We start from the raw sequence: 12,300 nt of genomic DNA, 5'->3' as shown, positions 1-12,300 counted from the left end.
AAGAGGAGACAATTGAACGAACAGTAGTGTACAATTTTGTAAACGTAGATGTATTTTAAAAATATATAATAGTTAATATGATAATCGTAATGATAATAATAATAATATTAATAATTATAGACGACTTACGCGACTGTCTCAGGGAATGGCTATGTACAAGGATCGTGGTAATGAAGATAGGAGACGCGGTTGCGAGAACGATTGGCCGTACTTCATGGAATATCATTGCAAATCGATGCACAGCTATACGATGATTCGGTGTTTGAATGATACATTAAAATTTCGTTAATCGATAAAAACGGTTTGACAGACCAACGACGTCTCCCGATATTCATTGGAATAATAAACAGAGGCCTCCGTTCGGCGATCGAATCACATCATACGCATGACAAACCAGAAGCATTCAACACGCACACATTCGCACATTTTTACTTTTTTCACCTCGCGTGTATCTTCCTTGACTTGCCCTTGCGATTCGTCGTGCGAACGAGTCAGCCCGATCGATTATTAATTTGGCACGGAGATGATGCTATGCTCCAAACGGTTCACATTTCATGCGACCAGCGACAAAGCACTCTCCTCCGTAAATTCACTAATCGGAACAAGTTTTGTTCCTCTAATTATCGATTATCCGAAAAAAAATGCTTGATAGTTATTAAAATTGATGTCCCCCGAAAACTCGTGACCGCGGGGACGGGAGTCGGCGTTTCGCATCGAAGGAAGATACAGGACTCAAATCGATAACATAAGAAAAGAGTGCGTGCGATGCTAACCGAGCGAAACTCTTGAACCATCGAAATTCTTATTCACGTTTCAGGTAAACAAAATAATCGAACGAAAGATTTCCATAGAGTTTAAGGCTTTCTTTCTACGAAACATCTCTTGTTTCGGATAACTCCATTACATGTTTTGCGCTCAGCGTTTGATCGCCGTGTCGTATGTAGTATCGCCTTGAGAGACGCTCAATGCTTACAAAAATAATTTTTTTCTAAATTTCGAGCCGCTTCTTCGTGATTTACTCGAATTCAACGTAATTATTGATATCTCGCCGAGCGTCAAGCTCCATCGGGCTCGTCTCGTGCCATCAGTACCTCCGGGCCGCCTCGCATTTTCGGGCTTCACTTGATTCGCAAATAAAATGAAGTTTTGCCATCGAACGCAATATACGGTGGCATCTCTCGACGGATTTCACTAGGCGCGTCTCCAATTTATGTTACAATTCAATTTAATCGAGCACAAATCGATCATGTTAATTCGGATGTTATTGTCCTCAGATTTAATCCGAGTCACGTCGCAGCGTTCATTCTTGCGTGATGAAATTCTTTTTGCGAATCGACATGACTCGTTCGAGGGATGATAAAATTTGTTCTATCAGCTTTCAAGACATCGAGTTTTCTTCCGGTGCGAAAAATTCACCACCCCCGGCTCCCGTGCTGCCCTCCACGCTCAGAAAATCCGAGAGCGCTAAATTTGTTGTCCTCGCAGAAACTAATGGGTGATTATTCAGCAACTAATCTTATTTTTTAAGCTCGTACTCCGACCCCTTGGGTGAGCCTGGCGATAGCCGGCACGTAGGAAGCGTCCTCGTCCCCCGATTCGTCGCTCGCTTCGGCATCGGTTTCGGGGAGCGGTTCGGGCGTGGCACCGAGTCTCACGAGTTCCCGAGCGACTTGAGCGTCCAGGCATATCGCGATCTGATAAGCCGTTATCCCAGCGTAGGTCGGCGCGTCCAGACAGGGTCGACATTCTTGCAGAAGAAACGTTACGACCGATCGGCAGCCTCGTTCGAGGGCGAGATGAAGCGCCGTTCTTCCGGACAGACCCTCCCTCGCTTCCAGATCGGCGCCCAGGCGCAAAAGGTGCTGTACTATGTCGACTTGACCCCCGGCCGCTGCGACGTGCAGGCACATTTCCCCTGAAACAACAAAAACTCAGGTTAATCATTCGATAAAATGGTGGACACGGTACAAACTTGAAAAATCAACGTAAATTTGGCTCCCCAAAGGACGCTCACTCTTTATCACAGAAAGAGTCACGGGCCTCGTCGCAATGCCGGTTTATAGATAGAACTAGGAAGACGCGCGGTGAATCACTGACGGAGGTTTGGCTCATTTCCCGCGGTCCAAACTAGGCCCGCAACGATCAAAGCTAAAGTTAAAATTAGCACTACCGATTCACCCACAGCTCTGACAACGAGATCGCCGCCACCCTACCGATGCTTCATTATCGACGGTGTTCATCGGTATTAAAGAGTCCGCGATGGATCGGCCGTTCAATTTGAATGAAAATCGCTTCGCGAAAAATGTTTTACTTCCTCCTCCGGAGACGAAGGGCGTGCTACGTTACCCTCGTTCTTTCGCGTCAATCTACTTCGCTCATTTTCTTTCGCGTCAATCGTCTGCTGCCCAGTTTAAAAAAACGGAATAAAGCACCGATAAAAATGATCCTATCAGAGTTGCGTGCCGTCTTCAGGTCAAAGCGAACGCCGGTTCGCGTTGGCGGTCACCGTGCCTGATAAAAGTTGATGGCACACGCGCTCACGTACATATTTCGACGATTCATAAATTTTGGGCAAGAGAAAGAAATGTTGAAAAATGAATAAAAGTCGAAAGAGAAAGAGAAAGCGAGGAGCACGACGGCGTGACCGAGGCGCGCGCGCGCTCTCGTGGGGCTTCCCGAGCAGCGGTAGATTCCAAACCTTTCGAAAATAGCTCCACAGCGAGTATTTTTAAATAGTTAAACATCTGCCCCTGCGGGGATAGCTCTGTACGTGCAACGAACGCGGATTCTACCGAGCGTGCACGCTTAGGGTATATATAGTCCATGTGCCTCATCGTCTAGTGATGCAACTCGTTTTCATCGTGGTTTTCGTTGATGGAACTCGCCGCTGTTGGCACGGCTCGTCGTTCACCACCGTCGGCATTCCTCTTTATTCCAGACGGGAAACAAATTTGACTAAATAAAATGCTACACGCTCCATCGTTCATTTCACCGGGACGAGCGAACTGGCAATCTTCTACGATCAAGTCCAGTTATTTCTTGCACCCCGATTATTCGTTCTTTCAAATTAATATAAAAATGGGCGAACAGATCGAAGGAGTGTTTACTTTTGCTCTAAAAATCGATGACTTTTGGATCGTTCGATACGGTTACGCGAAAGACCGCCTCGGCGCTCAAACACGGGGAAATATGTATACAATGCATATGTAACAATGATTAAAACGACGTAAATAAGATTGGACGTTTGGACGATGCATCGATACAGGGGCTTCGCAGACATATATAAGGCCTACGGACGTGCGCTGTTACGATGGGATTTTCCCGTATACATACGCCGCGTGCTGCTGTGTCACCTGAAAGTCACGAGAAATATCGACTCTCGCGAGTTCCACAATGCCATTTTATAATTACGAAGCTCGCTCAACTCCCTTTGTCAGTATGACGTTTGTCCAGTGCGACAAGTGTCACCACGAAACATGTCAAAACTATTGAGAGAAAGCTACACGATTGTTGAACCATTGAACTTCCGGTTTAGATTAAATGAAGGAACGAAGAGGAAAAATAATTCCACGAATGAACGAGGAGCCCCGTCGCGCTATTTCTTTCCCGTTACAAAATTCATTTTATAGTGGAAAACGAATCCCTTTTTCACGAAATGAGCGATATTGTCTTAAGGTATTACGATTTATCTCGTGACTAAAAGCATCGTTTGTCCGAGATGAAATAATTTTTAATTATCATTAGCGATGAGCACGATTTATTCTCTGATTGAATGATTGAAGAAAAATAATCCGGCGGTGCTCCTCGAGTGGTGCTGATAAAAGAGTTTGAAAACAATTTGAATGACGCGGCGAGACTGATCAGATCGAAGTGGGTGGTCTATCTCCGCGAAATATCGGAGGATCGATTATTCGATGATTTTTTATTATTTTTCAGGCGCATCCACCAACCAAAATGATCGAGTGTCGATGAAAATCTGGGCGATTGCATTGATTATCGTTGAAACGACGATAATACCATGGGCAACATTCGCCGAATTGTTTTTTCAAACTAGCGCTAATCTCGGTTACGCAATCCGGAGCGAAGCCGAGCCGTTCAACGGGCCCTATCACCGTAGTGTCATCGGCAAATGTTTCCGTAATGAAGAGAGCCTATGGCAATCATGCGATCGGCGATTCGAATCTGATCTTCGAGTACTGTCCTCGATGGAGTCAAGTGTCGGGATGCGCGGCAGACTCAAATAATTCGAGAGCGTCCGTGGCTCGACCGTTGTTACTTCCGATCGAAGGGAAATTCGGATTAACCGGAAATTAATGTCGCCGTCGTCGGTGGGCGCAAGCGCTAAATATCGTGGGAAATTTAGGGTTTCGGGAGACATTGAAAATCGAAGAGACGGCGCATCGCATCATCGAAAAGCAAACTCGCCTCGGCGTGTTTCTCCCGCAACAATGGATGGAAAGTTCACGACTCGTTTACGAAACTTGTAACTCGAACGTTCGTTTCGCCGGGGAAATCCCAATGTTCTCCAGACTCGAATCGTTTCTATATACGCGCTAGCGTGAGCGAGTGCGCGCGCGCGCGCCCGCGTATCCACTTTTACGTGGATGCAGTCGCTCCGCTCACCTCTGTATTACTGTAGCTCCATCGATTATTCGAATTCGGGATTTTCACCGAGATAAACGCGTCGATCAGAAGGCAAAAATACCATTTTTTTCCCTCCAGCTCGAACGGTGGCCCCCCGTATTAATAGAAAGCGGAATCCTCGCTCGGAATATTGCCGCGATTATCGTCATCGTTATCGTTGAGCCAACAAGTTGGCTCAACGTATTGTGTCCTACGTTGGGAAATCCCGATCGACGTACAAAGACCGACTATCCGATTATTGCTCGATCAAATACGATTGCCGCGTCCAGGGCTATTTCCATTCTTATACCTACTCGAACACCGAACAATCTCTTGCAATCTCTTTCGTCGATAATGACCATCGTCATGGAGAATTCCGACCAAATACTTTGGGCGAAATTCGCCAATAAAAGTGTTGCTCCTGCCTATTTTTTCGGCTCTCAATCCTGGGCTTTTCTCGCCTCGCCAAAAATTCTTTGCATTAGTCTTTTCTTTTATTTTTTTAAGGGAGTCGAGGCATTAGAGTGAAAATGATGTGATTGCTTTTAAGGAAGTTGAGGCATTAGAATGAAAATGATGTCATCGCTTTTAAACCGATTGCATCTTATAAAGTGAAGTGTAAAAAAAAAAACAGTTAAATTTTCAGACAGTTTAGGAGCGTTGTTGCTGAGAAAAATCAATAACAATTTGGACCAAATAACATGTAATCTTATGGAAGTCAAGACACATTCAGGGATATCTCCGTTAAAAATGATGCTAAAAATATGACATTTTTTGGGCAACGTGAGCAAGGCTTGCCGAATAATGTCAATTTTTTTCAGATTTATTAGGAGATTTGCTGAGATTATATTAATAATAATCTGTTTCTCGTGCAGTTTTTTGAATTTTTGAGGCTAGGATCGTCACCGTTCGCGTTTTCGACTGAGCTTTCACCAGTTTTTCGTCTTTTTTTCCCCAACTTTTCTTTAAAGTGTATGCAACATTGCCAAACTGTAAACTTGCCTAACTTTTGAAAGGTACAGGTCATAACTTTTGGGTAAAAAAAATGACTGTACAGCCTCAACTTCCTTAAACCGATTGCATCTTATAAAGTGAAATGTGAAATATAAAGTGATATCTCCGTTAAAAATGATGCTAAAAATATGAAATTTTTTGAGCTAGCTGAATAATGTCAATTTTCTTTTCAGATTTATTAGGAGATTTGCTGAAATTATATTAATACTAATCTGTTTCCCGTGCAGTTTTTTGAGACTAGGATCGTCACCGTCCGTGTTTTCGACTGAGCTTTCGCCAGTTTTTCGTCTTTTTTTCCCAACTCTTGTTTAAAGTGTATGCAACATTGCCAAACTGTAAACTGGCCTAACTTTTGAAAGGTAGAGGTCATAACTTTTGGGTAAAAAAATGACTGTACGGCCTCGACTTCCTTAAACGAATGTGAAGTATGAAAATTATCGAAATCTCGAAGCTAAACTATAATCGATGGCGAATCGTGAAGAGACGGTGGAAAAATGATTTGTAGAAAAACTCGACGGCAAACTCGAAGCCGGAGAATTGGATGAAATTTCTAATGAGAAAAAAGAAAAAATGTGGCTCATAATGACCGACACGTTGGACAAGTTTCCGTGGTTGAATTCGGGTCGTTATGTAGTTAGCGATCGCTGTCGCGGTTAATAACCCAAGATCGTACTCTCTCTTTTTGGAAGGTCCTTGGATGGGTTAAGCGGGAGGGGGGAGACGGTTACGCTATCCCCACAATTGGACCGCGATGAAACCCGGAAGAAGCGTGAGAGTGAATTACGGGATTTACCCGACGAAGAGGACGAGAAGGCTTTGGCTGCCTCGGGGCTTCGCAATTCGGCGAAAGTTTTGTATCGCTCCCAAGAACGTTCCTCTCGAAATTCGGAGAATCGAGAGTTTCGTTTATTTTCCGGATCGCGTCACCGCATTCTTTCGGCTCCCAATCATTCCCGCGGGATTCGCGCGACGTTGCATCCAACTCGAGAGCGAAAAATTAAATGATCGATTTACAGCGGAATAACAACTTTCTTCGGTCTCCTCGAACTTGACATTTTTTTATTAGTCAGCTGGGATATTCGTCAAATTCCCGGTACGGTACGATACTGCGATAAAGCTCGAACGCTCGCGCAGACAATGCTCAACGAAACAACGAATGAGCGCAGTCAATATCCCGAATAAACGCTCGGCCAGGGGAATGACAAGTACGACAATTCAAAAATTGACGAGCCTTGGAAATCCCGAGCTTGTCCACAGTCCTGACGATTCGAGAAAATACGACGGAGAAAAAACCCAAGATGAGGAGGAAATCGCGCGGTTTTTTCGGTGAGATCGATGCCTCCCGGTCGATGTTAAACCCCCGGATTTACCGGAGAGCATATTTTGTAGAATTTTGCCAATGAGTCAAGGGGCTTTGAAGAGTTTCGAGAATGTTACGACAATCGAGCGGCTCGAACGGCGCGAGGTGGTGGCGTCGCGTCACTCCCTTTTCTTCGGCATCGAGGCCGCACAGGTAGTACCGCACGTGATAAGAAATAATCTTTGGCCTTGTTACAAATGTGGGATGCGCGTCTTCGTTCCGGCCCCCCGTCCGGGCATTGTACAGAGTCGTTGCGAACCGCAAACAGCCTATTTTTCCAGGTTACGGGGTTAAATGCGACGAATGCTTCGTAAATACGAATTGAGAGAAAAAATGGGAAAAAGTTGGGACACGAGCGGCCGCGAGGTCTCGGCGAATTTACCGGGGACTAATCGAGTCTCAGCGCCGGAGGAAAAAACACGTCGCACGACATTTTTCATCGACGATCTCATCGCTCGTCAACGGGGAATAAACTCATTCCTTTCGTCTTTCCTTAGGAAGGCTTCGCAGCGTCGCGATACACGGTCGACGGACTCGAATGATTTTGGGGGGAATATGTTAAATACCAATTTGTTATTCATTCGATTATTGAAGCCAATTATATCGAGAGCCACGGGCGATTCCTCGTCGTCATTGGAGCGTGATTCCATTTCCAAAATGAGAAATAACGTTATTTTTAAATGATATTTTTCTACGATCGAATCACGATCGAATCACCGATTGTTTTTATTCTTCTTTCCAAGCGTTTACGATACGAGGAGCTCAACACGGTCGAGTTGCAATAACAGAGTTGAGATATGAATTTCATGGCGCCAAGAGTTCGGGAATTCCCAGACTCGTTGCAAATCTTCAGAAAATGTTGATGCACGCGAACGCGAAAAACAAATGAAGTAAATAAAACTTGGAGCGTTGCCGGCTCGATGACTAAATTTACGGATATTTCGATTGATGATCGTCGTCATGCTTTGATTGAGAAAATATTTTCAAGGGGCGGACCTTTGCGGGTCCTGAGTGCGTCAGAGCTAAATAAATCTTTTATGCGAGCGCCTTATTTACTTGCGAGCCGAACAGATTAAAGAATAATCACCGTTTTATCGAAAAAAAAATCTTACTTTCGACTCGTACGAGATTCAAATTCCGCTCCCTCCAATTGCTCATATTTTTTAATATCCAACCCACGAGATTTGATCCGATCGAGAATCGAAGGTTGATGCATTCGGTGCGCCTGTTCGAGGTTATATTTTGAAGATCATCAGCAGGTAAAACGCAACTTGGGATCGCGCGTGTTGCCCGCAACAGGCGTCTCGGTAGAGAGCAGCTGATCGCGCCGCGAACTACTGCGACGGAAGCATATTCGAGTCGTGGAAAATTAATATATTAATGATGAAAAAAAGTACGCTAATTGTCGACACGGAAGGTTGCGCGTGGATAAATCAACATCAAAGCGAGCGCGTGTCATTATAACTCCAGTTGAATTCGATCGTATTTAGCAGGAAGAAGCTCCGAAGCGTTGAGAACGATCGCAAGGATGTGAAGAGTTGAAAAAAATGAGCAGCGACGCCCCGAGTCGATTCCGACCGGAAAAAAGTGAAAAATTCCGTGATTACGAGAAAAAAAGAGAGCGTTAAGCATTTCATGAATGTCAAAAGCCCGCCGGGGTGATGAAAAAAAATGAAAGAAACGAAATAACGGGATAAGAAACAGGGCCGAAGGAGAGAGGAGGGAGAGGCGAAGAGAAAAGTGCTTACATTTGTGTAGCGTAGGCGGCCGCCAAATTGCGGGGATTCCCCGGCCTCGGGGAGAAGACACTGAGACGGGAGAGGGGGGCGGGGCGAGACGGGGCGGAGGGAGGAGAGAGCGAGAGTACGTGAACGACGAGGCTGCCGAGTTCGTGCGACGAAGGTGACGTTGCTCCTTCATTGCTACGGAAATAATCGCATTCTCATGATCGTACAAATTGTATCGATTGCAAGATCGTGCGGGCTCTCGAAGAAATAATAAGGCGATGATTCCACCAACGGAACCGCGAGAGCGATAACGAATTGCCCTTGCCTCGCTCGGCACTGGGTGCTTTTCATTGATCGTCGCATGTAAGAGGATCGTTGCGACAACGAGCCGATGATCAACTTACCATCGTAATTTCGTTGCTCGAGATTTTGCGGAAGCGCTGGTATTCTCGGACTGTTGGCAAGGTAATTCCTTTCGACCGGTGATAAGGGGTCCGTAAGAGCCCTGGCACAGGCCAGATCCCCGGAGTAACAGGCCAAGTGGAGCGCCGTGTTTCCTCGGAAGTCTCGAATCGATGGATTCGCACCGGCGAGAATTAGCCTCCGTGCGATTCTCGACTGTCTCGTAAGGACTGCCAGATGCAGCGGGGCCTGACAATCGTCGTTCAGTATGTTCAGTAGCAACGGATGTGGCGCCATTCTAATCAGACTGAACGCTGCTTCCAAAAATCCTTGGACGATCGCTATGTGAAGTTGTCTGAATTTTGGGAAAAAAATATCAAGATTATTAGTTTTTATTACGGTTATTGTGGTACGCGATAATTAGTCATATTTCTACTGCTGAATGTGTTGTTTCCTCGTTTGAACGAGAGGACATCGGTCCGTCAAAGATCGTGACACGAGTGCATGACGCGGCTGATCTACGTAAGGAAAAATTGCGCATTTCGCGCTCCATTCACGATCGCAATATAACAACAACGACGCGTCACTTGAGAAAAATCTTGGAACGTCACTCGTGAAACCGGATTTTTATTGTTGTGTAACTCTAACGGGGATGACGTGGTTTTTAATGTGAATTCAATGAAGAAAATTGATCTGAATTTTCATCAATAAAAATCCTCTCTACGACGATGAGTATTTATTACTTTTGGAAAAGCTTTCTCAATACTTTACTGGCCCATTTGAAATTGACAATTAGCAGGCGAATGGAATATTTTCAAAATATCACGTGTCTTCAAATATGTATCTCGAGCTAATTTCTCAAAGAATAGTTTGTCAGTGACGTTCTAGCGCGGTAAGATCGCTCTGTTATGCAAACACTATCTTTGGATAGCGTGTTATTTTTGGTTTTTGGCTCGCACCCAAAAAAACAATTTTACAAATAAGTTTGATGCCATTTTATGTTACCGCTGGCTGAGATTTGTCTTTTACCATTTTTAGGAGTTTGAGAAATCCCTTTGACAGTTAGTATTTATATCGTTAGTATTATAAGCACTGTTATTGAAGAAGATTAAATTTTTTAACGTCCCACGTTTTCGAGGGTTTCAGCCTCATGCAATGGAAAAATTCTAAGGCAATGTTTGTCTTAAAGCAACGATGAAATTAGCAGCTGGAATTGCATTGGAAAAAAAGGTAATGATATTTCTGGTTATCGTGCACGAGCATGATCGGAATGTCTCAGGAACGGAGAGGGAAAATTTAATGAAACAACGGAATAATTCAATGTACTAACGTATCGCCATCTTCATCCTGCATGTAATAGAGTTCCCAAGGTTCCTGAGAATATCCTTGAGGTCCCTGGGTGGTGCTTTGCGGTTGGATAGAATCTCGGTCTTGTAAGTTAGAATTCTTGACAACCGGTCTCAATTCGACGGTGGGCTCGGACTGAACTTTAGTATGCTCAAAACGGTTAAGATTGATTTGCTTGAGACTCAATTGGCTAAGGCTTTCGCTCAGCCCGAGGTCTAATCCGCTGTCGACTCTCATGGGATCCGTTGCAGCAGAATTCTTGCCACGCTGATCCTCGGATGGAGGTTTATCCTCGAAACTCGTTGATATTCCTTTTTGTTGATTACCAGACTCGTTGCTTGTACGAGCTTCGTCCTCTTCGATTCCAAATTCAGATGTCAATAAATTTCCACCGGACGATAAAAAACCTGAATCGACGATTCCAGAATCTTGTTGAGCGCTCGAATCTTTTCCGTAGCTTTCCTCGACACTCGACACCACCCCCTTAGTTGTGCCTTCGTTGCTCGACTGTTGCCACATCTTTATTTATTTCTAGTATCGATCGTACTATTAGTGAAAGTATTCCCGATGTCAATCGACAATTTTCAGGATTGTATACAACGGAAACAGCATAGAAATCGCTCACTCGAACATTCATACGAACAGCTCTGGTTCACGAAGCTGCGATTCTACTTTTCCGCGTTCACCTGTTAACCTCTAAAGCCTCAAAATGGAACAAACCTCTCAAAACCTTGCGTGAAATGATCTCGAATATGCGTTACGGTCTTTCGCCCACATTGGTACGAGGTATTTTCAGGTTATTCACTCGCAGTTCTCCTGTGACGCCTCGATGCTGTTTTTATATTTTACTTCAACACTGTTGATCGCTGCTAGAATCGATAGATGCTTTTTCTCTTGATTGAAAACTTTACTTTTTCCATCTGCTACAGATTCCACACGTCCTTTCTATTTCACGGTCACTACAATATTTCCCATGTACACTCGCTTTTACGCACAGCCGTTGCAATACAGTTTCCAGAATCTGGTTTAGTTATTATTACTATTATTGATATTATCGCTCGTTTCGTTTCTCGTTTCGTTCGTTGGACTTTGTGAACGATGTTTTTTTTTCGTTCCAAACTTGACGTTGCCCAACCGAGCAGATCGCGTATCCAGCGAGGAAAAAACGTCGTTGAATTGTATCGATTCCTCCTCTGGCTTTCTTGTTCAGAAATCAATCGTGGCGTTGTTTCGATTAATTTAAAAAAAAATCAAGTCCGTTTCACCGCTAATGTACGTATATTGTAAAACGTACGCACGGGTAACTTTCGTTTAGTCGAAGTTACGTACACACACGAGCCACTGACCTTGAGACCTATATTGCGTAATTTCGTCTTTCCTCCAAAAACGTTTCGTTTATTTTTCCTTGTTCGTTCTCTCTTTACTTAGTCCAATGGAAGTTTTTCGTTTACTTTTGATAATAGCAAGTAAGTTTATCATTAACACTCGCTCGTGAGCTTTCGTAGCTGACTGATGATCGTGTCCGAGTTTTCGGCTGCTACGACCTATCCGCTCGACTCGACGCCTGAACCTCGCTCCCCCTTCTAGTCTCCTTCGCCCCTACTATTCTATCTTATTAGTACCAACAAATGCGCGACTTGGAAGTGGCGCCACCAAAATACCGTAAACCACTGTCATAAAACATACACATGTTTCTTTCGTATATCGCTACCTCAACATCCGCAGGCGTATGAAAAATACTCTCCCCTGATTTTTGCGCAGTCAGAAATGCAATTGCACACAACCAAACAAGATCGATGCTATAGATGCGCAAAAGTTAGTACAAAC

At 44.4% G+C, this 12,300-nt stretch overlaps 1 protein-coding gene across 1 annotated transcript; it reads right to left on the bottom strand.

Moving 5' to 3' along the window:
- Positions 1-29: 29 nt before the first annotated feature.
- Positions 30-12,062, bottom strand: cact (NF-kappa-B inhibitor cactus). The gene is made up of 3 exons (XM_043414415.1): positions 10,457-12,062; positions 9,129-9,481; positions 30-1,915 (listed from the first exon to the last, which is right to left on the bottom strand). The coding sequence occupies exons 1-3, from the start codon at positions 10,990-10,992 to the stop codon at positions 1,524-1,526; spliced, it is 1,281 nt and encodes a 426-aa protein (XP_043270350.1). The 5' UTR covers positions 10,993-12,062; the 3' UTR covers positions 30-1,523.
- Between the last annotated feature and the right edge of the window lie 238 nt (positions 12,063-12,300).

This window comes from Venturia canescens, chromosome 3, assembly GCF_019457755.1.
Source record: "Venturia canescens isolate UGA chromosome 3, ASM1945775v1, whole genome shotgun sequence".
Lineage (NCBI taxonomy): Eukaryota > Metazoa > Arthropoda > Insecta > Hymenoptera > Ichneumonidae > Venturia > Venturia canescens.
Note: the sequence above shows the minus strand (reverse complement) of the source record. Positions and strands in the feature narration are given on the sequence as shown.

Excerpts from the sequence above, each read along its gene's own strand:
- cact (XM_043414415.1), bottom strand. The coding sequence starts at position 10,992 with ATGTGGCAACAGTCGAGCAACGAAGGCACAACTAAGGGGGTGGTGTCG. Across the intron at positions 9,482-10,456 it reads CAGGATGAAGATGGCGATAC|ACAACTTCACATAGCGATCG; the intron begins GTTAGTACATTG and ends CCCAAAATTCAG. Across the intron at positions 1,916-9,128 it reads CGAGCAACGAAATTACGATG|GGGAAATGTGCCTGCACGTC; the intron begins GTAAGTTGATCA and ends TTGTTGTTTCAG.